The 27,685-nt window shown below is 40.8% G+C and overlaps 1 protein-coding gene across 1 annotated transcript in view; it reads right to left on the bottom strand.

The window, feature by feature from the left end:
* The window catches only part of KIF13B (kinesin family member 13B), a 219,732-nt gene that overhangs the window by 95,509 nt on the left and 96,538 nt on the right, over positions 1-27,685 (bottom strand). Inside the window, exons 9-12 of the mRNA XM_050948701.1 lie at positions 26,638-26,750; positions 19,246-19,357; positions 7,119-7,331; positions 3,498-3,608 (exon numbers count right to left, since the gene is read on the bottom strand). Coding sequence (XP_050804658.1) covers positions 3,498-3,608; positions 7,119-7,331; positions 19,246-19,357; positions 26,638-26,750 — 549 coding nt within the window. The remainder of the gene's footprint in view (positions 1-3,497; positions 3,609-7,118; positions 7,332-19,245; positions 19,358-26,637; positions 26,751-27,685) is intronic.

The following is a 27,685-nucleotide window of genomic DNA, read 5'->3' as shown; positions in this document are numbered from 1 at the left end:
TCCACCCTGGCTAATAGCCATTGATGGACCTCTCCTGCATGAACTTACCTAGTTCTTTTTGAGAACTGTTATTGTCTTGCCTCATGTGAGCAAAATAAGTAATCCCCCTAACTTTTTTTTTTAAGCAGAGGGGCAATTGAGAAATAGAAGGGTTAAGTAACTTGCACAAGAAGACCACAGCAGAACCATGATTAAAATCGCTATTTCCTCACTCAATTCCATTCTATAAACTCAGGGCTGTCGTTCTCTCTAACCTTTTTCGTAGACACAGGACCCATAGGCCAAAGAAAGAGTTGATTCCTGGTCTGCATCATGCAAGATTTTCTTTAAAAAAATATGAAAGCCAGAGTTTCTCTATTATGCAAAAAAAATTAAGTGCATAGGCCCAGGGAAAAAATTAAACTAAAATCTTCAATAGTAAAACAAACAATCATAGAATCATAGGACCAGAAGGGACCTCATGAAGTCATCTGGTCTAATCCCTAGCACTCAGGGCTGCACTAAGTATTATCTAGACCATCCCTGTCAGGTTTTTGTCTAACCTGCTCTTGAAAACCTCTAATGACTGAGATTCCACAGCCTCCCTAGGCAATTTATTCCAGTGCTTAACCATCCTGACAGTTAGGAAGTTTTTCCTAATGTCCAACCTAAACTGCTCTTGCTGCAATTTAAGCCCATTGCTTCTTGTCCATTCCTCAGAGGTTAAGGAGAACAATTTTTCTCCCTCCTCCTTGTAACAACCTTTTATGTACTTGAAAACTGTTATGTCCCCTCTCAGTCTTCTCCTCTCCAGACTAAACAAACCCATTTTTTTCCATCTTCCCTCACAGGTCATGTTTTCTATGCCTTTAATAATTTTTGCTGCTCTTATCTGGACTTTCTCCAATTTGTCCTCATCTTTCCTGAAATGTGGCGCCCAGAACTGAACATAATACTCCACTTGAGGCCTAATCAGTACAGAAGAATTACTTCTTGTGTCCTGCTTACAATACTCCTGTTAATACATCCCAGAATGATGTTTTTTGTTTTTGTTTTTGTTTTGCAACAGTGTTACACTGTTGACTCATATGTAGCTTATGATCCACTACGAGCCCCAGATCCCTTTCCACAGTACTCTTTCCTAGTCAGTCATTTCCCATTTTGTAGGTGTGCAACTGATTGTTCCTTCTTAAAGAGTACTTTGTCCTTGTTAAATTTCATCTTGTTTACTTCAGACCATTACTCCAGTTTGCCCAGATCATTTTGAGTATTAATCCTATCCTCCAAAGCACTTGTAACCCCACCCAGGTTGGTATCGTCCGCAAACTTTGTACGTGTACTTTCTGTGCTATTTTCTAAATCATTGATGAAGATATTGAACAGAACCAGATTCAGAACTGACCCCTGCAGGACCCCACTAGATATGCCTTTCCAGCTTGATTATGAACCACTGATAACTACTCTCCTGGGAATGGTTTTCCAACTAGTTATGCATCCACCTTGTAGTAGCTCCATCTGGGTTGCATTTACCTAGTTTGTTTATGAGAAGTCATGTGAGACAGTACCAAAAGCCTTGCTAAAGTCAAGATATACCTCATCTACCACTTCCCCACTATCAACAAAGCTTGTTCCCTGTCAAGGAAAGATATTAAGTTGGTTTTACACAATTTGTTCTTGACAAATCCATGCTGACTGTTACTTATCACCTTATCTTCTAGGTGTTCACAAACTGATTGCTTAATTATTTGCTCCATTTTTGTGGGTACTGAAATTAAGCTGACTAGTCTAATTCTCGGGTTGTCCTTATTCCCCTTTTTATAGATGGGCACTATATTTGCCCTTTTCCAGTCCTCTGGAATCTCTCCAATCTTCCATGACTTTTCAAAGAGAATTGCTAATGTCTCAGAAATCTCCTCAGTCAGGTCCTTGAATATTCTAAGATATTACATCAGAATCTGGTGACTTGCAGACATCTAACTTGTCTAAGTAATTTTTATAACTTGTGCTTTTCCTATTGTACACTTCTAAAATTTTGAGAGAATGGACATTTATTTAGTTCCCCGTAATGCTTTGATAACTTTTTTTCCCTCATCACCACAGCTCGCTGATTTTCTTTTCAATCTTGTGCTTCTGTATCCGATATAGGGCATTTTTAATATTTCCTTCCCTCATGCTCCTGGGAAGGACAAGGTGGATTTTTGAAAGTTCCATTATATTGAATCATCTCTGTTCCTGGAGACGTACATTTATATTATTAATGCTTCCTAGTGTGAAAGAAATATTACGGTAGGTGAAGATGTAAAGTTTGTATTAAATGACCTGATAAGCTAGCACTTTATTTCTAATAAAAACTGAGACAAACAAAAAACCTCACACCATTTTACAAAAGAATTCCAGCAGTTGAAAACATGGTTTTACCATAAGAGAGCATTAGGGAAAAAAACAACCTTAAGACTTTACAATTAAAAGACTTGATGCAGCAAAAGCGAAAGTATTCATCTTTAGCAAACCAAGATAGTCAGTAAAAGGTTTGATATGGACGTGAGGTTTTGCACATTTACATTTCCCACCACTCTAAAATGCAGGTTGGACATAAGCCACAAAACCAAAAATAAATCACTCCACTTGACACAGCTTAACAATTAAACCTTTTAAACTCAGCATTGCACAGCACTAGTTCTTATTCTTTCACTACCAACATTTCACTTTTTTTTCTCCAGAAAATATAAGGCTCTTGAAGATCTCAGCTCTGTAAACATGTTATAACAGGTCAAGAATTTAAGAGCGAAAAGAAAAAAAGGTAAATAACATTTCTTTCAAGAGGTCTGAGGCTAACCTTGTTTCTGATCACGTCACCCACAACAGCACTTTTGTACCACAGGATTATATTTTCTCACTATTTAATATGCTATCTACAAGAACTTTCAATAGGTTTTGCAGTGCAAGTGCTTACATCAACACTTGTTTGGTAAGGATGGGAAATGTTGTGGTGGACTGCACAAACTTTCAACTTTATTGTTTGCTGTTATGTGCCGAATGCTCTAAACATCAGGGATAAGAGCTCTATTGAGCATACACGGGGATTTTGAAGTTACAAAAAGGAAAAAAACAGGTTCAATTATTTTTTAATATTCTGAATGCTCCTTAACTTTGTTTTTGAGGTATTCAGCACATAACCCTGTATTTAATGCAGTCATACTCTATCTTTAATCACAGTCAACGATTTCACTGTCTGAAAGGTATAAAAACCCTCTAATCCTCTACATCCACGGATTTTTTCAAAGCAAATCTCTCAATTTACATAGAGTCTGAAGGTTTATTATTGTCCCCAGAGCAGTAATCTGTGATGTAACCTGCTATCCCAGGAATTAAGCAGAAGCCCTTTAAAAGAGCAATGAACTTGACCTACTTACCCATAAACGTGAAGGGCTATCCTGACAACTATTACGAAGAGATAAACAAAGGAACTAAGTAATAAGATTTTCTTCCTAACTTCCAAAATCAAAGAAAATGCAAACCTGTGCTATCTCCTCTGTTTTTCTTAATTTCTCTTCCCAGGTGACTGTCATTTCCTGGATCAATTTCTCAGATTCCTCCAACCGATCTTTTAGTTCTGGTGATTTCATCGCCTGTAAATGCAAAAACAAGACACTGAATTCCTTGATATTAGAACCTAGATTATCCCTATAGATTAGACATCAATTTGACAGGTCAATAAAGGAAACTTAACCCACACTCCTACCACAGAAAGAATTCATCTCCCTCGACACATTTAACCAAATCACTTATCACCACCACTTCTCTCATATGCTGCTAGTTCCAAACACAAACCGTCAAAAAAGAGAGTTTATCTGCCCTAATGTAAATCAATTACAATAAGTCTTTCCATTGCAATGAAGAGATCAACCATATAGTCCATTTTGTTGCCATGTTCAATTCTGAAGCCTCACTGATTGGTATCTAAAAGAATCAGAGAGACTGTCAGAAATGATGGGGTTGGCCTGCCATCACTTTCTCAATGATTTTCCTCACAAAAGGGCAGTTAGGGTCTCAATGATTATTAACATGATCATAATTGCGGAGATTTGTTTTTGCATGGTCCAGGGTTCGGCTCCTAAGAGATCACTTTTCTCCACATGGATCACTCAGACAGCTGAAACACTGCTGTTTGTATTTTGCAAAGCTGCAGGCAGGGTGATCCTAACTTAATGCTTAACACTGCAATTCTATCCCTTTGTCAATTCATTAAGTTTGTTGGACTTCATGACTGAGTCAGAGCCTCATGCTTATTCAAGGAGGCAAGTGGATAGATATTTTCCCCATGAGATTGGCATGGGGCTGATGTTTCTGTCTCATATGTAATGTCCACCAGTACTAGTACTGGGGTATTCTTCTTATACTATCTTCGATAAGAAGTAGATTTGTTATAATAATTTATGCTTATTTGTGTATCATTTCCAGTTACAAAATGAAAATACTGTCAACCACTTGGCGTTTACACAATGTCAATCAATGCAAGCAAGGGAGATTTAGATTAGATATTAGGAAAAGCTTTCTAACTATAAGGATAATTAAGCACTGGAATAGGTTTCGAAGCAAGGTTGTGGAATCCCCATCACTGGAGGTTTTTAAGAACAGGTTACACAAGCACCTGTCAGGGATGCTTTAGGTATACTTAGTCCTGCCTTAGCAGAGGGGTCTGGACTAGATGACTTCTCGAGGTCACTTCTGACCTTTCATTTCTATGATTCTGTGAAACATAGCTCCTCGTTGGACCAACTTCCTAACCCCACAACCACAATTCCTTCAAGAAAAATCCAAGATAAGCACAGAGATTTTGCTGCATGCCTTGAACAGACTCCAGATCTCTTTGACCAAGAGCAGAAGCAAGAGCTAGGAGTGTAGGTTCCTCCTTTGTACTGGAGTTTCCCCAGCCCCCAGATATACTAGTCTAGGGACTTTCAGCTGGAGCATCTCAGCAGATCAACTGTCCAGATAAAGCCTGCAGAAAGGCCACCCTTTAAATATCTAAATCATAAGGAATTCATAGCTCATAAACCAATAGAACAGATTTTATCCATGAAGGAAAGGGAAGCCAGTGTAGTCTCTAGAACAAAGGTCTAATATGCCTAATTCTAATGAAGTATTGATTAAGCAAAGGCAATGGGATCTAGTGAGCAAAGCACAAAGTTGGAAATAAGTTATTTTCAGCTTCTAAATCTGCTTTGGTTATTTCATATAATCTCAGACAAATCACTTAACATCTGTGTCTGCTTCTCCATCAGCTTGGATATCAATTATACCTACAAAAGGAGGATTTTTTGGTTGCTGTTTTGATAGCATATGTGCATGAGATATATAAAATTAGTGCTAAGCATTATTAACCTTATTTTGACACCCAGGTGACACAACACTGCATATTTATTAGAACAAAATACAAAACTCTCAGATACACAGGACCAAAACCAGAATGTAGGAAAGCAGGCGCATCCCCAGAGAGTCTAAATTAGTTGGTTGTGTAGTTTCCAAGATCAGCACAGAAATGTTGGTAGACTTAGAAATGTGGACACAGTACCACATTTTGGAATTAGTTCCAGAAGAGTTAGGTTAACTTGACTCAATTAGTATAGATAAAATAAAAAGATCAAAAGAGAGGAATGAATCTTATTTGTCCACTAAAAAATGAAAGTGTCAGATATTGTTCCGCTTACAGCTATTTGAGAGAGAAAGTGAGAGACACTGACGCCAAGAGGAAAAATACACTGTAATTTAGACAGGAACTTCAGAATGTAATTCTGCAACTGTCCATATGGGTCACTAAACTTTTTTTTTTTTTAGAAATATGTGTAAGAGATTATTTTATGAAGATAAATAAGTCACATACAAATGCAATAAGCTGGAGGGGAAGAGAGGATACAAATACAGCTTATGATCTTTACAGTGCAGACTTCTAGCTACAAGCTGTATAGAATTTTTGTATCTTGTGTCAATTCCATTGAGATGATGGTAGGGGTAGGATTTAACACACAGGAAAAGGAATCATCACTTATATTACATTGTTTTAGAGAGCTGGCTTCCATTATTTGGGCACTAATCCTTTTCTGTCAACAACCAGCTAGAATATGAAAACAAAACCATAAAATAAACACATAGCACTTCTCAAAGGATCTCCAATGATTTGAAAATTTTGGCATGTGTGCGTTTTTTGTTGGTGTTTGTTTTTGTTCTCAAGAGTGACTACTGATTTTGGGTGCCTGGCTTGAGATACCTTAAAAGGGATTAATTTTCAGAGGGGGTGGGCGATGCTCAGCAAGTTCACGTGTCTCAACTTAAACACTCCAACACTGAAGCAACAAAAAAAACACTAGTTACTTTTGAAAGCCTCAACCATTGAGCCCCATACTACTTCCACCAGAGAAGTGTTGTTATCCCAATTTTCCAGAATGAGAAACAGACACAGATTAAATAACTTGGTGGGGCCATAATCACAGCAACTTCTTTGGTGGTTCTGGGAAGAGAACTGAAAAACTACCATAACTCCTAGCCCTGTTTTCTAACCATTAGATCATGCTCCTGCATGCTTCAGTTTGAAGCACAAATTAATCACAAGTATCCTGTCTTTAAAACCTGAAATAGGGGATAAATTCATAATAAATATTGTTAAATGTTTTTGAAAGCTGTAAGGTAAACAGAAATCATGTGAATATATTTACATCTTGAAGAAAGTGTTGTAATTCTGCTGTCTTCCTGGGTAGTTAGGTAAAGCCCTCCCAATAGCAAGCACATGTCTGTGTCCTTAGTTCTATCTGTATCTCTTCCTTCCTCCTTGATCTCTGCCTAAGCTTGGACACTACAATGTGACCACTCAATGAAACATTCCAAGGGAAGCTTGCCTCTCACATTACCACCCCCACTAGTCAACACTCAGCAGCCTCATACGGATACGAGGAAAAATGCGGAGAGGAAGAAAGCTGAGGTGAAGACAGATGACGTGGATTTTTCCCATAAATACTGTCTAGCATTGCCTTACTGATGTTTATCTTCAAGCCCAGACAAAATATCCAATCAGTGTCTTCACAGGATTGCAGCAGCATGAAGAACAACATCCAAAGGAGCCTTGAACAGCTAATATATTGTACCTCTGCTTTGGTGAGCTGTTCTCGGAGCTTCTCTACCTCTTCTCGGAGTTCTCGGATGATGCGGGCATTGGGGTCTTCATTCACCACGGCATGATTAACTATGTTCTTGGCCCGGTCTGCGTACCTCAATGTGGAAAGGGTCTCATCGTAGTTATCTGCTGCTGGGCTGACTGTTGCCACCATAGCAGTCTTGCTGTTACCACCAAGGCTGTCCTGTAGGAAAGCAAAGGAAAAAAATTCAGGTAGGATTTTTTGTTCATTTGTTTTTTTTAAAAAGAGCACCGAATAATAAAGGAGGGGACTGGTAATGAGAGAGCCTTTCACTCCAAGCCCACCAGTTCAACTCCAGTCCATGTAGGTAGTAACTAAAAGCTGTTTGCATCTGAAGGCTATTTGGTGGCCTCCTTAGGTCTTCTATTGGTACCTTTCTCTATAATATCTAAGTGCCTTCTCCAGGAAAAGAGGCCATTTGTAAATGTTCTCTTTCCGGCAGTCATGAGCCTTCCTCACTGGTCCAGAGTGTCAGTGTTAAAGCAGAATGAAGCAAGAGAGGGCAGGAAGGAGAGAGACACCCCATCTTTCAGGTAGATTAAGCCAACCTGATTGAGATTTCTGAAAAGTCAGACCTGTAATTGCTGATACCATCATTGTTCATCTAAACAGATTGGCCAAGGACTGTATCATGGAGGCTAAGCTACTTTCTTGTCCCTAGATGTAGTCCCTCCTGATCAAGGGCGAGGGAAAGTTGCACTGTTGTTATCTATACTGTATTTGTTCTATGGCTGACACAGAGGACTAATCTTCAGAGCTGTCAAGTTAATCTTGGGGTATCATTGGCCTCCACTCATCTGAGGGCATGGGACTTTTATTGTTTTAGTGAGATCTGTCTACCATTCCACGTTCACAAATAGTCTGGCAACTTTCACAAATACTGAGTGTAGATTTAAAAAATAGTAATTCTAATGTATCTGGAAACCTCACATCAGCAATTGCATGCCAGGGATGATTGTCAGGGGCTATTTAAGACAGAAATGTAGGACCTCATCCAATCTATGTATTTTGTAGGTTACATTCAGTAGTTGTTTACATCAGCAAGCTCTGGTAGAGGTCCCTTGATGCAGCAAGCATGTTGCAGTGGCACAAAACGGCTATGACTCCATTTGGGGGGAGAGGGGGAGAGAAAGGGAAGAGAGATCATAAGAGACTAATGCAACCCAGCTCTAAATGAGGCATAAGCCAATATAGCAAGAACTGCTGATTCAGCAGCTTTTCAAAACTGTTCTACTAGCATTTAAAGCTGCTTCCTATCATGGGGACAACTTCAGCGAAGCAAGCCAGCAGTAGCATCTTCTGCCATCCACAGCAATTAAACTTTGAGTCAATGGATATGATGCGACAGGCAGGAGATGATGCAGTTTATCCATTCTTGTGTCCACTTTGCTGGCCTAGTGTTCTAGTTAAACTCATTAGTGCAAATATTTGTACTCAAAAATTATAATATAAAGTGAGCACTGTACACTTTGTATTCTGTGTTGTAATTGAAATCAATATATTTGAAAATGTAGAAAAAAATCCGAAAATATTTGTAATACATTTAATTTGGTATTCGTTTATTGTTTAGCAGTGCAATTAAAACCACAGTTAATTGCGACTATTTTTTAAATCTAGTTCATTTGTTTTGCATTAATCGCATGGATGAACTGCGATGAATCGACAGTCCAAATTTTAATATATGCACTAGGAAATGCAATTCCATGATTTGGGGATCAGTTTAATTTTCATCATAAATGTAAAAATGTAGTACTTGTAATGACTGCAAGTTCCCAGGCAGGAACTCAGGGAGACCCCAAACTCTGCAGAACATTTCTGTTCAGTAAAGACAGAAGGATCTGAGTTATGCAAATAGGAAACATTGTTACCCGACTGACTGATGGGAAGAAATGGTAGCTTGGTACAGTGGCTTTTCTTTTTGATGCACCAGAAGTACTATTTGAGGAGATAGAGGAGGATACCAGCTCTAATCCAATTACCTGTTCCAGAATCTTCCACTATCCTTGGCTCTGTTTCCCACAATCCCTTGGATATTCATACATTGTTTTCCTGAAGCCCCATTAAGAAAAGCATAATGTGGAATCCTGGGACTGACTCTCTCAATGCATAGGCTCAACATGAAAAAAATAGTATCAAACCAACTTGTTATTCTTTACAAGCAACACCTTTACAACACTCAGCTTCCGTCAACCTAGGCTGAAATAACAGCAGAGCTGAACACCAGAGACTCTAAGAGGACTTAGCCAACAAGTCTCTATCTGGTCTAGGTTCTGACTTGATCAATGTGCCCTCATCAGACACATCTGGCTGATCTGAAATCAGCAGATGCCAGCCTTTTTTCCTAAATACTGTATCATTTGAAGTTCTGTGACCTACACAAAGCATTTAGGATATATCTTCACTGCAGATTTAACTTAGGTGGATCTGAGCATGTGGGTTAGCCTAGCCTGGGTGTGAGTAGGACTTCAGAGGGTATATTTTATGGGGTTTTGTACTGAAGTAAGCTGAGCCACTCTGACTACTTTCCAGTGACTTGTGGGAGAATTTCTCTGCCCTTTCTGAGCACATCGGGGAACCGTAGGAAACCACTGGAGGATTATCAGCACTTGAGTGATTTAGCCTGGGTCCTCACTACAAAGTGGGTGAGTTACCATTCAGAGTGAAAGCTGCACCCAAGCACTCACAGCCCCAGCCAGACCAGCTAGCCCCAGGTTTGAAGTACCAAACTCAAGTGAGAGATTTGTGTGCATGGATAGAAGGGGTGTGTTAAGGGGCAGCAAGCATCCAAGTAAGAGCAGCAAAGAGTCCTGTGACACCTTATAGACTAAGACGTTTTGGAGCATGAGCTTTCTTGGGTGAATACCCACTTCGTCAGATGCATGTAGTGGAAATTTCCAGGGGCAGGTGTATATATGCAGGCAAGCTAGAAATAATGAGGCAGTACAATCAGGGAGGATGAGGTCCTGTTCTAGCAGTTGAGGTGTGAAAACCAAGAGAGGAGAAACTGGCTCTGTAATTGGCAAGCCATTCACAGTCTTTGTTCAATCCTGAGCTGATGGTGTCAAATTTGCAGATGAACTGAAGCTCAGCAGTTTCTCTTTGAAGTCTGGTCCTGAAGTTTTTTTGCTGCAGGATGGCCACCTTAAGGTCTGCTATAGTGTGGTCAGGGAGGTTGAAGTCTTCTCCTACAGATTTTTGTATATTGCCATTCCTAATATCTGATTTGTGTCCATTTATCCTTTTCCGTAGCGACTGTCCAGTTTGGCCGATGTACATAGTAGAGGGGCATTGCTGGCATATATTACATTGGGGGACGTGCAGGTGAATGAACCGGTGATGGTGTGGCTGATCTGGTTAGGTCCTGTGATGGTGTCGCTGGTATAGATATGTGGGCAGAGTTGGCATCGAGGTTTGTTGCACGGATTGGTTCCTGAACTAGAGTTCCTATGGTGCGGTGTGCAGTTACTGGTGAGAATATGTTTCCGGTTGGCAGGTTGCCTGTGGGCGAGGACTGGCCTGCCACCCAAGGCCTGTGAAAGTGTGGGATCATTGTCCAGGATGGGTTGTAGGTCCCTGATGATGCGTTGGAGAGGTTTTAGCTGGGGACTGTATGTGATGGCCAGTGGAGTCCTGTTGGTTTCTTTCTTGGGTTTGTCTTGCAGTAGGAGGCTTCTGGGTACCCGTCTGGCTCTGTTGATCTGTTTCCTTATTTCCTCATGCAGGTATTGTAGTTTTGAGAATGCTTGGTGGACATTTTGTAGGTGTTGGTCTCTGTCTGAGGGGTTAGAGCAGATGCGGTTGTACCTCAGTGCTTGGCTGTAGACAATGGATCGTGTGATATGCCCGGGATGGAAGCTGGAGGCATGAAGGTAGGCATAGCGGTCAGTAGGCTTTCGGTATAGGGTGGTGGTAATGTGACCATCACTTATTTGCACCGTGGTGTCTAGGAAGTGGATCTCCCGTGTAGATTGGTCCAGGCTGAGGTTGATGGTGGGGTGGAAGCTGTTGAAATCGTGGTGGAATTTTTCCAGAGTCTCCTTCCCATGGGTCCAGATGATGAAGATGTCATCAATGTAGCATAGGTAGAGAAGGGGCGTGAGTGGACGAGAGCTGAGGAAGCATTGTTCCAGGTCGGCTATAAAAATATTGGCATATTGTGGGGCCATGCGGGTGCCCATAGCTGTGCCACTGATCTGGAGATATATATTGTCATCAAATTTGAAATAGTTGTGTGACAGGATAAATTTCCACTACATGCATCTGATGAAGTGGGTATTCACCCACGAAAGCTCATGCTCCAAAACGTCTGTTAGTCTATAAGGTGCCACAGGACTCTTTGCTGCTTTTACAGATCCAGACTAACACGGCTACCCCTCTGATACTTGACATCCAAGTAAGAGTTACCTCTGCAGTGAAATCATATTTCAAATGAGTTTATTTCATAGCTTCAGGCTAAAACGGTGCAAAAAAATTTCAGCAAATAGTAAATCAGCCTTGAAAAAATGTTTTTCTGCACCAAAACTATTAATTTGGGTCAAATTCAGCATATAGCTTTGCCCGAAAGTTAGGGGGTGGGGAGAATTGAAGTTTAAATGGTTCATTTTGGCCATTTTTAAACGAAATGTTTCAACTTTTCATTTAAAACAGTTTTTCATTTTGAAATAAAGTTATTTTTAAATAAAAGGTGAAACATCTGAAAATGACCCAAAGTGAAAACCAGAAAAAACTTTCGGTTCTGGTCCTCTTTTCTTTAACCAAAACAAATATATTTTTGTCTTGCTGATCCAAAACACATTGTTTCGCTAATTTGCAGTGGTTTACGTTCACCATCATGCTAATTATTTAACATTATTATTTAAACATGTAGGTTTGGTCATTACTAACCATTTTGCCACTTTATGTATAGGTTTAGTCCAGCCATCTAATCAGAATCTTTTACTATTAGACTTTATCCCCAAGCTTTATGTTGTCCTCAGAAATCACATTATTTTATATATATTTATAGATAGAGATAGAGATATATATATTGGCATCTCACTCAAGAAAGAAGCAAAAAAAATCTATACTTCTTCACCTTTACTTTTTTAAGAATTCAGTGTTCAACAGATTCTTTGGAGATAGAATTTTGTGGTCTAATTTATGAAGGTACAGAACACTCTCTAGTATCCATTGACTTTAGTGATTTGCCTAAAAATTCTGAAAATTAGGCCATCTGTTTTGAAAGATGACTAGCAAAGTTTTTTTTTTTAAATAAATTTGTTTTTTGTCATTCTTTTCTTTGTGATTTATACAGAGGTCTTAAAAGATTTATTTACCTATTCTTCTGCTTGATTTTTAAAGTTAGAAACAGATCTTCCTGGATTTTACTCAAGGATCACAGAAGATTTAAGTTTGTTAATTGTGAACTCAATTCATCTTCACTAAAGGGGTGAAGGTGATGAATCTCTACAGAGGTTTTCTCTAGGGCTGTCGATAAATCACAGTTAACTCGCGATTAATTTTTTTGAGTTAATTGCACTTTTAAACAATAGAATACCAATTCAAATTAAATATTTTGGATGTTTTTCTACATTTTCAAACATATTGATTTCTATTACTACACAGAATACTAAGTATACAGTGCTCACTTTATTTTCTTTTGTTACAAATATTTGCACTGTAAAAATAACAAAAGAAATGGTATTTTTCAATTCACCTCATGCAAGTACTGTAGCACAATCTTTATCATGAAAGCATAATTTACAAATGTATATTTTTGTTGTTGTTGTTACATAACTGCACTCAAAAATAAAACAATGTAAAACTTTAGAGCCTACAAGCCCATTCAGTCCTACTTCTTGTTCAGCCAATTGCTAAAATGAACAATTTGTTTACATTTACGGGAGATAAAGCTGCTTGCTTCTTATTTACAATGTCACCTTACATTATCTCCTGCAAATTGTAATGTGACAGACCCAAACCAGTGGGGTACAGGAGTCTGGTAGAGGGCAAATATACTGGTCACTGGATGAGTAGTTTTCTGTTCCCTGAGCGACCAAAGCAGGGGCTGCACTAGAGTAATCAGGAACCTGCTAGAACCAATTAAGGCAGACAGGCTGATTAGAACACCTGCAGCCAATCAAGGCAGGCTAATCAGGGCACCTGGGTTTAAAAATGAGCTCACTCCAGTCAGGCGTGGGGGAGCCAGAGGAGAGGAAGTGCATGTGAGAAGCTGGGAGCAAGAGGCACAAGGAGCTGAGAGTGAGGTGTGCTGCTGGAGGACTAAGGAGTACAAGCGTTATCAGACACCAGGAGGAAGGTCCTGTGGTGAGGATAAAGAAGGTGTTTGGAGGAGGCCATGGGGAAGTAGCCCAGGGAGTTGTAGCTGTCATGCAGCTGTTACAGGAGGCACTATAGACAGCAGCAATCCACAGGGCCCTAGGCTGGAACCCAGAGTAGAGGGCAGGCCCAGGTTCCCCCCAAACCTCCCAACTCCTGATCAGACACAGGAGTTGACCCAGACTGTGGGGAAGATCACTGAGGTGAGCAAATCTGCCAATAAGCACAGGACCCACCAAGGTAGAGGAGGAACTTTGTCACAGTAACCAAACTTGTTTTTCTGAGTGATTGGCTGAACAAGAAGTAGAGCTGAGTGGACTTGTAGGCTCTAAAATTTTACATTGTGTTGTTTTTGAGTGCAGTTATTTTTTGTATATAATTCTACATTTGTAAATTCAACTTTCACGATAAAGTATCAGAGGGTAGCCGTGTTAGTCTGGATCTGTAAAAGCAGCAAAGAATCCTGTGGCACCTTATAGACTAACAGACGTCTGTTAGTCTATAAGGTGCCACAGGATTCTTTGCTGCTTTCACGATAAAGAGATTGCACTACAGTACTTGTATTAGGTGAACTGAAAAAATACTATTTCTTTTGTTTTTTACTGTGCAAATATTTGTAATAAAAATAAATATAAAGTGAGCACTGTACACTTTGTATTGTGTTGTAATTGAAATCAATATATTTGAAATGTAGAAAACATCCAAAATATTTAAATAAATGGTATTCTATTGTTTAACAGCGCGATTAATGTGATTAATTGCAATTAATTTTTTTAATTGTACAATTAATCACGATTAACTTTTTTAATTGCTTGACAGCCCTAGTTTTCTCTACCAGAAATATTACTCATTTACAATAGGTGTTAAAATCAAACAGCTTAGAACAATTTGACCAAAAATTCCGCTCTTAATAGGTCTATTATCACTGTGTGTTTTGTGATGCCACCATTTCACTTGTCTTCCAGTTTTTTCCAGCTGGCACTTTTAGGTCTGAATCTGAATGACAGTTAACTTTTTAACATACTAGCTTTACATTTAAAGGAATACAGACCTTTTTAGAAACCATCTCTTTTATATTAACAGCTAAATGAACGGCTGTATTATAGACAGAGCCCTAGAGTTTAACGGTATAACTGATTTTATTTGTGATTGTGGCAAATACTTCTACATGAGACTTCCATGACTCACCACACAGATCAGTCAGAGGGAAATCTGGATTGCATTATAGGAGATGTAGTCCTCTAGGAGCCTGGCCCATGTAACAGAATGGGGGCCTGAACTACAATTCCCATAAGGCAATGCCCTGATAGAGAAATACAGTCTATTTTGTTGAATTGGTCAGAAATACAATATTTCAGAGCTGTTAAAAAAAACTAAATATTCCAATTTGGGTGGAACGGATCTGAAAATGAAATATTTATTTTAATTTTCCCATGGACAATTACAATTTGTAGAAACTATATTTTCCTATCAGAAAATCATTCTGATGGAAAATTCCCAACGAGCTCTAATCTTAAATAATCCATGAAATGTAGGTCAAAGATTGCCACTGGGCATCATTAAAACTATTTGTCTAATCCTTTCATTCAGGAGAACGCATTGAAGCTTTCCATAACAATCCTCAACGTCTTTAAACTCACAGAATAAATATCACTAGCTTATGGGAATACACTTTCGGTCTGCACAATATAGTCCCATCCCTACATGTCTGCAAATTACTGTGTCTTGCAAGGCCCACTCCAAATAAAATAGCAAGGTACTCACATCACAGCCATTGAAGACAATATGGGATCCAGTGTGAACTGGTCCTGTTCAATGTGGGGATTTCTCCTGGAGCCAGGGACTTTTTTTCCTCTCCCAAATACTTTCAAAAATGTGAAGCAATTGGCAAATGATCCCAGGTTTGTATATACAGCATGGCCAAAATCAGACACTTTTTGGAATCCAAAGAAAGTGTTCATAGTTTACACTTTGAGAACTTCCATGGCATCAATTAGCTCCAAAGCAGGGCTTACACTAAAACCACTAAATTGAAACTCTTCTCCATCGGAGGCTGGGCTTGCTATTAGTGATACTCCACCATGGTTCATAACCTATCCATTATTAATTTTCCAACAGTCCCTCCATTACTGTCTTGACTGCTCAGGCCCAGCTCGAGGGCATCCAATTTATTTGTATAAATAATTCTCCGTTGTGTAACGGCATTGGTTCCTTTATTGCACGGTAGGAAGGGTGAATGGAGAATAAGCTAGACTCTCATAATGAAAAAGAGTAAGTTTGCAACAGGTGGGGGGCTTAGTATGTCAGAGACAAGAACAGAATGGAAATAACTAAGGAAAAAAAAGACTAAAACCAGCCAACTATGTGTCAGCACTAAAACTATTGTGAGAACACTCTTGGAATGTGAAAATTTAGACATGACTTTCCTAACCAACATCTAGAACAAGAAAATAGTTTGAGATGATCACTATTCTCAGTTCCTATATTTTTTCATTTTAATGTGCCTCAAACTGCAGAACACCCATACAGAAGGCAGGGTAAATACAAATGTATAATTGATAAAACACACCAAAAGCCTGATAAGTTGGTAAAAAGATTGGTTATTATTTTTGACCAAGTTCTCACTGGCATTCAGGTTCTGGTGTTGCTCCTAATGGCTTCAATGGGAACAGAATTGTGCCCCTACCATCTGTCATCCAAGGATCTTCAAGTAAGTTATAAACATGAAGGGCTAGATTCTGAGCTGGTTCTGAGATTCATAACATTCTTGTGATATAAACAATTGTTGTAATATCTGTTTTACAATGGGGAAGATGGGCACAGAAATACTGAATGGACTTGCCCAAGGTCACACAACTGGGTACAGAACCCAGAAGCTGGCATTGCTATTAAAGTTTGTTTCCAGTAGTGTCCACAATACACAAGGAGCTTTCTGAAGATAAGAGAGTACGGTCCCTGCTCAAGAGTTTAGAATCCAAGATAAAAAGACCGGGACTGGAAAATAGATGGAAAGGGGCAGAGGCAACATACAAGTAGTAAAGCTAGTAGATGACCCATCTTGCAATACAAAGTCTTGATTATGTCAATGGTTATTCAAATTTGCTCTAAAACAGTGGCTTTCAACCTGTGGTCCACAGACCCTTGGAGGGCCACACACTAGGTCTAAGATTTCCAAAGGGATCTGCATCTCCATTCAAAATGTTCTAAGGGTCCACAAATGAAAATAGGTTGAAAACCACTGTTCTAAAATATAAATTATTCCTAAGTACTCCTAGTATCCTAGAATACATTCTCTCTACTGCACCACATTGAAAAGGAGTGGCACATTGTATAACAACAATCCCCAAATGCTTAGAGTTTAAAAACAAGCTTGGATATCTTTAATTGATGAATTTTTAATTTGAGCTTTCTTTAAAATATAATCAAATTATCTTGTTCATTAAGTATTAGTTAAAAATTTTGTTCTTGAGTTTCACTTAAATGAGCTTGGTTTTGAAATTAAGCCTTTGTTAGGATTTTAACATGGCTGAACGGGAACAGGACAAAGCAAATGAGTTGCTTGGAGAAAGGCATAACAAAAGTGTTTCTGAGCTTCAGCGCTTCCTGTGCATGCCACTGCCATGTTTGCTACAATGTATCGGGCAGGTGCTAAACATGAATCCCAATCTATTTGCTGGATTATGTTTAGAAAAGAATCCGCATAACTAATTCTAACAACAACATGGGAAAGCCTCTGAAAAGGTTTCTATTTCTGCTTCCTCAGATTCTGTTACCCATACATAGGTCTCACTACTACAGTGAACTGAAACAAACCAAGCATAGTTGATTACAACACTACAGAGAAGCAAAGTACATTTGTTTCAACAAACTTCAAGACAGTGAATATAAAGGCAAGGCTATATTTTAGCGTAGATAAGAAGTGTGTGGAGCAGCATTGTGAAAAGAAGATTTACTATATTATAAGAAAAATAAAATTTATCACTTGTGCTATTCTAGTCAAACTTTTATACAGCTTCATCACCGCAGTATGTGATGTTTAAAATCTTAGTATCTCCAAGGTTAACTTGCATCCCACGAAGTGGGTATTCACCCACGAAACCTCATGCTCAAATACGTTTGTTAGTCTATAAGGTGCCACAGAAATCTTTGCCACTTGTTAACTGAATTTCCCAACGTTAACTATTACAAAACAATATTGTGGGAAGGTTTGTTAAAGGTAACTACTGGGAAAATCAAGACTCATAGTGCTAAGAGGCTACATCAGTTGACCTTTTATTTCCCTACTGTATCTAGCCCAAGAGGTAATGAACTGCAGTGAAGGTCAACTATTGGGGGGAGGGGGTTTTTTTGTTTGTTTTTTTCCAAATTTCATTATAGGAAAAGGTTTAAACATTTTAAGTACCTCTATATCCTGCAGTTCACTTTTTTTTTTTTTTTTTACACACTTCTAAGTAAACTATGGGAATGGAGGATTCACATCACATTATGTTTAAAGAGATCACCTAGGGATTATGTGCGGGTGGTTAGGCTGGATGCAGTCTACAAAAGGGTAGGATCTAGCTTTAGCAATCACCGGGTAATAGAGCTGACATAAATGGTTGTGGGTCTGAAGAAATCTGTTTCTTTTCCAGCTTATTTCTTTATACCAATAAATATCACAATTACCTCTTGATAGCAAGGAAGCAGAAGTAAAAAGTAAGGAAGGAGGAGATACCAGCTTGCCAAGATTCATAACTAAGTCTGACGGGAACATTTTGAACTTCACAATTTTGATGTGGAAAAACAGAAAAAAAAAAGTAATAAACATTATGGGATACTCTAGTCCTGATGCCCCTATTGGGTCTGCATCATTATAATGTAGTTATTTCAAAACCTAGCCAATCTGCCTGTCAGTCACTCGATCTGTACCAATGGAAGGAAAATCCATCTCATTATAAGGAAAGCACTTGCCTCTTTGGCTTTAGATATGAAAGCAAACAGGTAGCATATTCAAAGATCAGGAGAAAACAGGATCTTCCTTAAGTGAAACTACCCAGTCACTGCTCAAACTTCTCTCTTCTTGGTTAACTGCAGCTTACAGTCCTTTTATAACCACTATATATAAAAGGAGGCAGCAGGAGCAAAAAACCAAACCAAACCAAAACAAACAAACAAACATTTAGATATCAGTGAGCTTCATTTAAAGTCCTCCCAGTTTCTGTTTGCAACAGTAAACTTCAAATCAGAATGATTTGCAGTATAGAAACTGACTCCATAACTGCTCATTTCACATGAGCATGAGAATATGACTGCAATTGGACTGCAGACTGCGATATGTTTTGTGAATACACCTTTGCTGAGTTGAAGCAAAGGGCTAAACATCTGATCCAAAATCTCTGAAGTTAATCATGTCACCCATGACGTTGGGTAAACTTAGGTCATAAGGAGATGGTCAAGGTTAAATCAGCCCCAGAGTTCTAAGTGTAGCTGTTAGTGAGTTAACTCAAAAAGCTGGACCGAAATATTTATTAGATCACTTAAAAAAATATGCCCTATACTTTTGGCCATCAGAGTTATTCCCAATAAGCACAGGAGATAGAATGTGTCCTGTAGAGACACTAATGGCTAATACCCTTCTAATTCTTCGAAGATGAGGCTGCTGCATACAAAACTAGGGTTTGATGATGGAACGACTATTTTACACATTACGAAGGAAAAATTCTTCTCTCTCTCTGTCCTCATGCCGCCCACTCCAAAGATGTAGGAGAAGTTCACTTACTTTAAGTAACCAAGTGAGCACAGAATCACGATATGGAACAAACTTGTTCTTGTTCTTGCCAGCAGCCTGATCCGCTAGAGCAGAAATAACCAGCCCAAGAGTTGTAAGGGACCTGCATGGAGAAAGGAACCAACCCATGAACAAATGAAGAGCTCGATAATTCAAAAAGCCCTTTTAAATGTGATGGATGCCCACATAAATTGAAGAAGTTACTCACCCCGTGCAGTAACTATGGTTCTTCAAGATGTGTCCCCATATGGACATTCCACTGTAAGTGTGTCTACGTCCCTGTGCTGCTGATCGGAGAACTCTGGTAGCAGTCCATTCCACTCGTCATGCACTATTCCTCACTTGCCACAAGGCTAGCCAGCATGTGTGGGAAATCCCTCCTCAGGAGTACAGATCCCAAGGGATCAAAGAATTGCTCTAGAATCCTTCAACGTGTGAAGGGATGCATCAGTCTTCTCATCAAACAACCTGTCCCTTCAAAAGCAAGGTCGTTCCACCATAGTTTGGACCTTTTCAGGGAAGCCAGATAAGTAAAACCACAAAGCTCATCATCACAATAGCCATAGAAATGAGTGTGCCACTGTGTCAGCTGCATCTTGCGTGGATTGGAGGGACATTTTAGCCAACAGCTGGCCCTCACTGACGACTGGCTTGAATTGTTCTTTGTGAGAATCAGACAGTTGCTCAACAAAGGCACTGAGTTTCATGTAGTTTTAGTAGTCATGCTTTGCCAATAAGACTTGGTAGTCTGCTACACAGAACTGGAGAGTAGCTGATAAATGTTTCTTCCTGACGAACAGATCCAAACATTTCCAGTCTCGGTCATAAGGGGTGGATATGAACTGGTGCTGGCAGCCCCTACAGTTAACTGCATCCAAAATGATGGAATTAGGAGGCGGGTGAGAAAAGAGAAATTCTGTGCTCTTTGCTGGCACGTAATACTTTCTGTCCGCCCGCTTGCACATTGGCTGGACAGACGCAGGGGTCTTCTATATGACTTTGGCAGGATTCAGGAATGTCTCATTAATAGGGAGGGCCACTATGGAGAAGGTGGAGGAATGTAAAATGTTCACCAGGTTGTGGTAAGATTTGGTACTCTCCTGCAAGGGTATTTGTAGGGCTTCTGCCACCCATTGTGCCAGGCCCTGGAATAAATGTGAAATCAGCCACTGATGGCAGAGGGGGCATCACCATCTTGTCTGGTTGGTACCATGGCTGACCAAATCAGGGAGGCTGTGCATTGAGTGGATAATATGCCTGACGCTCATAGTAAAATTGAACCCCATATGACAGGTGAGAAGAGTGGCAGGAACCCATGTTATCTCACTCATTTTCTGACTCTGATGATGAGAAAAGCGGTGCACGGCAGGGAGATGTCAGTGAGTCCAGGGCTCTGGGCAAACTTGGTATTGGGGCCCCGATACTGAGTAGGGGAGAGTCAGGTGCGTTGGACACTGAAAGATCTGTCATGCACTGGAAAGCCAGTGGTGGAGATGGCGTTGATATTGCCGGTAGTTGTTAGTGCAGAGAGGCTTGCACTGACGGAGTTGGAGATGTGGACTTGGCCACAAAGTCCACTGATGCCAGATGCACCAGAGTCGGCACTGGTGCTGATATCTGTACCGATGAGGCCTTCCCCAGGGCGGATCTTCTATATTTTTCATACTCCTGCAGTACCGATGCTTCTTTGCCCATGCCTATTGGGTCTTTGGGCAGTCAAATTTTCTCTGTCATATGGTACCGCTTGTACCCTGGGTACCAATTTTAGATCGCTTTGGTGCTATTGGTACCAATGATACTGATGAAGCTGGAAATAGTTTTCAGCTCCATCAGGGCTCGCTACGGGGACTCACAGACCTTCTCTTAGAGGCCTTGTGTGAGTGGCTCATTTCTCTAGGCTCAGCTCCCTTCAATGTAGATGGTTGTGGTGAGAGTTCCTGCAGGGACTCAGGGGTTGAAAGGCTGACTCCATGAGCAGGAGTTTGAGAATTAACTCTCTGTCTTTCCAGGACCTAGGCTTCAGCTGCCAGCACAAGTCACACTTTTGTGGAATGCGCTTTTCTCCCAGGCAGTGAATGCACTGCGAGTGTCCATCAGTCACTGAAACAGATTCCATGCAACTGAGGCACTTTTTGAAGCCCAGGGAGCCGGGCATACCCTTGTCCGGGGGTTCACCCCACCAGCGTTGGTGGGAAGCTAACTCTTTCTTCTTCTTCTTTTAGACATGGCCAAACAAAAATACAAATGAAGTAACAATGAAAAAAAGCTTCAAGGGAAGCTAAAATTAGCAAATCTAAAGGGAGTTAAAGATCCATGAATGGACAGCTGAAGCTCCATCCTTGCCAGGGGCTGTTCAGAAGGAACTGCGGAGAGATTGCTCACACATGCTGGCTAGCTTAGTGGCAGGTGAGGAGTAGTGCATGCATGGGTGGGACAGACGGCTACCAAAGTTGTCTGATCAACAGTGCAAAGATGCCGGCACACCTACAGTGGAGCACCCACAGGGATACTACCCGAAAAAGCAGCTTCCTTATCTGTTCTGTAACTGTTGTTCTTGGAGATGTGTTGCACATATCCATTCCACTCTTGGTTGGTGCGTGCGCACCCAGTGCAGCCCCTATAAACTCTATCCTCTGAATGGGTGAGAGGACGGACTTTTCTGAGTTGCTCAACAGTCCCAGTGCCTTACAATTTGACTGGATAAGAATTATAGTGTCTGAATCTTGAAATGGCCTCTCGCAAGCCAGTAGTCCAGATAGAGATAGATATATACTCCTAACTTTCCCAGGAAGGCAGCTACCAGTCCCATACATTTTGTGAAAATCCAGGGAGCTGCCAACAGGCCGAAAGGCAGCACTGTGAACTGGTAGCAAGATTGGTTTACCAAGAATCTGACATACTTCCTATGGTCTTGATAAATCCTCAAATGGAAACAGGCATCATTTAAGTCGAGGGTAGCATAGCAGTCTCCAGGATACAGAGAGGGGGAAAATGGAAGCTAGTGACATAATACAAAATTATTTCTTTTTAGATATCTGTTGAGCTGATGTGGTTCTAAAACTGGCCTGAGATGTCCTTTTGCTTTCAGTATTATAAAACAGCAGGATTAAATCCCTGTTCCTCTGTGACATCGAGGAACCTCTTCTATGGCTACCACCCAGATGAGAGTTTGAACCTCCTGAAGGAGGAGCACCTAGTGAGTGTGGTCCCTGAATACAGAAAGAAACAAACTACAGAGTGTACCCTACTTCCATGGTATACAAGACTAACTGGTCTAAAGTAATTTGGGACCACGCACTGAAGAAATAGGAGAGATGGTTTGCAAACAAAGGGGAAGAAGAGACTAGAATCAGGAAGCCTGATCTGGCATCCTCGATTGAAATATAAGAACGGTTGCTTAGTACCCCCAGGGAACCTAGAGGGACCAGGAGGAACAGGAGAGGAAGGAGTTGGCCTGCACCTATAATTCCTATTCTTTTTCCTCAACAGGTACTGGTGAGGTGCAAGAATGGGTATTTGCGGGACTGCTGAGGACAAAAATGCTTTCTCGAAGGGGCAAGAGTATACATGCCCAATGACTTCAGAGTTGTCCGTGAGTCCTTTAAGCTGTGAAGTATATAATCCGTCTGAGCTAAAAAGAGGGATGAACCTGCTGAGCTTCCTGGGACCCTGAAGACTGTAACCAAGAGCACGGCTGTGGCAGAGGCCATGGTCTTACCAGCCAAGTTAGCAACATCCAAACCAGCCTGAAGCAACATTTTTGCAACTAACTTCCCTTCATCCACCTGTGAAAGGAACTCCTGTTTAGTGTCCTCAGACACTTTTCCATAAATTTCAGGACAACATCTCAGATGTTAAAGTCATATCGCCCAATAAGGCCTGCTGGACGGCAATTCTAAGCTGTACACTTGCCACAGAATAAATTTTTCTACCAAATAAGTCCAGCTTTTTGGCACCCTTTGGCTCAGGGATAGTGGCCTGCAGCCCCATGACTTCCCTCTCTTTGGCAGCTGAGACAATGAGCGATCCCAGAAAGGGGTAGGAATAAAAATGCTCAAAGCCTTGTGAGGGAACATAATATCTAAGCTTCTTCCCACTTGTTTTGATGTGGGAGGGAGTTGCCACAGCCACAATGATGGGGTCTAAATTAGCTGTTACCATGCAAGAAAGAGATCTTGAAGTCATTGTGGATAGTTCTCTGAAAACATCCCCTCAATGTGCAGCGGCAGTCAAAAAAGCTAACAGAATGTTGGGAATCATTAAGAAAGGGACAGTTAATAAAACTGAAAATATCGTATTGCCTCTATATAAACCCATGGTATGCCCACATCTTGAATTCTGCATGCAGATGTGGTCACTCCATCTCAAAAAAGATATGTTGGAATTGGAAAAGATACAGAAAAGGGCAACAAAAATGATTAGGCATATGGAACAACTTCCATATGAGGAGAGATTAATAAGCCTGGGACTTTTCAGCTTGGAAAAGAGACGATTAAGGGTACGTCTACACTACCCGCCGGATTGGTGGGTAGTGCTCGATGTATCGGGGATTGATTTATTGCGTCTCGTCTGGACACGATAAATCAATCCGCTAATTGATGCGCATACTCCACCTCGATAGGAGGAGTAAGCGGAGTCGACGGGGGAGCTGCGGCAGTCAACTTGCTGCCGTGAGGACGGCAAGGTAAGTCGAACTAAGATACTTCAAAGTTGCATATCTTAGTTTGAACATCCTGCTAGTGTAGCCCAGGCCTAAGTGGGGATGGGGGTGGGGGGACGATATGATAGAGTTCATGGAGGATAGGTCCATCAATGGCTATTAGTCAGGATGCGCAGGGATGGTGTCCCTAGCCTCTGTTTGCCAGAAGCTGAGAATGGGCGACAGGGATGGATCACTTGATTACCTGTTCTATTCATTCCCTCTGAAACACCTAGCATTGGCCATTGTCGGAAGACAGGATACTGAATTAGATAGACCTTTGGTCTGACCTAGTATGGCCGTTCTTATGTTCTAGAACCTTGACGGATGCTAAAATCACCTTAACAATTGGTAGTGCCACCTGAGATGGCATAGCTGGGGCCAGAATGTCAATGATGCAGTGAGAAAACTCCTTAACTTCTCTACTTGAATGTCCAATGCTGAGGACACTCTTTTTAGGATCTCTTGGAGAGCCCCGTAGTCATCAGGAGGGGGTAAGGACACTCCTGAGGAACTGCTTAATGGGGTATGTGTGGGGGATGGGAGGAAGCTAGCACAGGTTAAGGCTGGGCCCCCTTGATAGTTGTTCCACAGTATCCTCGCTGATAAAGTATAGGAGAGGAGCGGCGAGCCACACATTGTGACTGAGAGACATAAGAGCCAACCTCCAAGTAAGAAGAATCAGCATCTCCTGACCATGGAGGGGCCACTTCAGTTGGTGCTGGAGATTGCTGCCAAGAGTCCAGAGAAGAACAAAGAGGAGCCATCATCACTGGCTTCTCTCTGGATGGTAAAGACAGATGATAGCTTAGGGACATGGGAGGTTGATTTGATACTGAGTGCTGCATTGAAGAGGCTGATGCTGAATAGTCTACCTATACTGTAGGAGAGATCTCCTGCCCCACTGGGGACAGCAGCGCCGGTAAGTTCAACAAATTCCTTGTAGCTGCAAATGCCTCTGCAATGGATGGTACTGGAACAGTCACTGACCAGTACACAAGAGACTAAGATGATGCTGCAGATGATAAATGTGCCGCTCTGGGCCCTGGACTCAATGTTGTCTGCCTCAATGCCTGAATCAATGGTGCCATTTTATCCAAAAAGCGAGTGGAAGAGTGCTTCAATTTTGATTGCACTCTATTCAACACTTTGCCCCCTTCTTGGAAGACTTAGGGATCAGAGATCTACCTCTCTCAGCAATGTCTTTGGAAGGCTTCTGTTTCTTCCTGGGCACCCACAAGGATGAGCGGTGCTGGGACTCAGTCAGCAATGGAGGTGTACTACTCACACATGCCAAAGTGCTCAGTACCCTCTCTGACTGAGAACACTCTGAAGGTGTGCTCAGAGCAGCCTCCATCAAAAGATACTTCAATCTGGCCTCTCCATCTCTTTTGGTTCTTGGCTTGAGGTCCTTATCAATCTGGCAGAGATCCCTAATGTGAGTCTCACCAAAACACTTTAAAGAACTAGAGCGCAGCTTGCTCGTAGGCATCAGCTTTGAGTAAGAAAGACAGGGCCTGAAGCCTGGGATTGAGGAATTCCTTGGTACTGACAAATGGAGCCTCAAAATTGGGGAACTGAGAAAAAACTAATGGATACTAAACAAACTTATCTATCACTAACACACACCAAGAACTATGTAACTAGGTAACTATATACAAGAAAAACACACCGAGAACTCGCTAAAGCAAGACCAGATTCTAACAACTGTCATGGGCAGCAAGAAGGAACTGAGGGGGGCCAGGAGTGGCTTTGCCTTTATTAAGATGATGTTTAAAAAAAAAGTGAACGGTACAGAGTTTAAGTACAGAAGTTTCTGGTTAACAGGGAACAACATATGGATTATCGAGGGTGCATGTGGTGCTGTGTGGCAGCCGAGGGCACTTGAGCTGGTCTGATGGGTAGTGCCAAGGGGTAAATTTCTGACCGTTGTGCTCATGGCACACACACCCTAAGAGTGGAATGCATGTGTAATCACTCAAAGAAGAACAAAAGCCTTCCAACCACTGTTATTTCAGTAGTGCAACTTTATCTCAGTTTCACGGAATTAATATTTATCTGATTAGTACCTACATCTTCAGTATAACAAATACCTAAAGCAGTAACAGCCCTTGCCCATCCAACACCCACTTCAGACAAATAAAATTTAGTTTGGTGGTCTCCATCTAGTCCCCTTTTGCATCAATTTGCCATAATTATTAGCCTCTATTTCTGAAGATAACTGCAAGTGCAGGAGTGTCAGAAGTAAGGCAAGACCCTGCTTTTCCAAAAAAGCAGCTATAAAAAAAAAAGTTAGCTAGTGGCATTTCCACTAATATTCTCTTCCAACAAAAGCTACATTGCTTAGCAATGTATCAATTTTCTATGTGAGAAACTCATAAGATAAAAAGTTTTCAGCCTTTATAATCATGTCCTTGCAACACAAATTACATGCATAACTGTTGCAGGGAGTATAAACTAGCATAGAACACATCTTAAATACTTAAAATGTGCACAGATCACTTGAGAATTTCTATAAAAATAACACTGAAATACAAAACAACCTCAGAAAAGCCTGAACTGGTTACAACAAGTATCTTGCAGAAATCTTATTGATTAAACAGTGCATTAGAAGTTTGATGTAGCTTTCCTTTATTGCCTATTTTAACAAAAACAGCAGCCAGAAAAATCATTAAAAGCCTTACTTGTTTATGTTGCTTCCTTCCTTCAGCCTGTCTCCTGCAGCACCAGTCTTAGTTGCCCTTTCGCTGCCCGCTAAGTCCACCAGACTCAATTTCCCCACTTTCTCACCCGATGTCTGAGGAATGGATAAGAGAAGAGTTACTGTTAAAAGATTTTACTCACTCAAATTTCTAGTTAAGTTTCACAGTTTGCCACATTTTCAAATAAGAATGCAGGTTGTATTCCTTACTTCCCACCTTTTATCTGACACATTTTAAAATAAATTTTATAACAAGTACTGAACATTAAAACATAGTGTTTTGAATCAAAAATAATCCTTCTATTACTTTAGTTGCTGCTCAAAAGTGGTAATGCGGGATGCATCAAGAACTCCAAGACCTCTAGCTGGACACCTAAGTACCAGAAAGGAGGAATGCAGCCAGTATCAGACAGGTATAAAGCAAGAAGAGTGGGAAGAGGGAACACAGGCAATAGACCAGGAGTCACAGATCAGGATGTTCAATCTAATCGGGGGCAACATCTCTAACTTCGATTCCTATTTTCAAGATGAGAAAACTTTTGCTTGTCCAAAGAGACAGTGGGAGTCAGGGACTCCTAAATGCCAACCTCAGGTCTGCTGTACACTTAAACCTTAGGATGACTTAGCTATGCCACTCAGAGGTGTGAAAAATTCTTACCCTTGAGAGAGATAGACAGGCTGACTTTAGTCCTGCTATAGACATCTTTAAGTTGACAAATGAATTTTTCCATCGGCCTAGCTACTGCTTCTTAAGAAGGTGGATTTACTACAGCGACATAAATAACCCACACACTACAGCAACGTAGCTATAGTACCATGGCTGTGCTGCTGTAGTGCTTGTAGCACAAACAGCCCCTCAGTTTTGACACTGATTCCCAGTCCAGTGCTCAGACTGCATCACTCTGAAAATAAGAATGAGGAAAGCAGGAAGTATGTAATAATTCCACATTTTACGAAGGGCAGATATTTACAAAAATACTAAGATGACAGGGAAAGTTTCTGACATCCCTCCCAAAGATCTTCTCCCTAAA

This window comes from Gopherus flavomarginatus, chromosome 4 (assembly GCF_025201925.1).
Source record: "Gopherus flavomarginatus isolate rGopFla2 chromosome 4, rGopFla2.mat.asm, whole genome shotgun sequence".
Lineage (NCBI taxonomy): Eukaryota > Metazoa > Chordata > Testudines > Testudinidae > Gopherus > Gopherus flavomarginatus.
The sequence above is the reverse complement of the archived record's forward strand: the minus strand, read 5'-3'. Positions and strand labels throughout refer to the sequence as shown.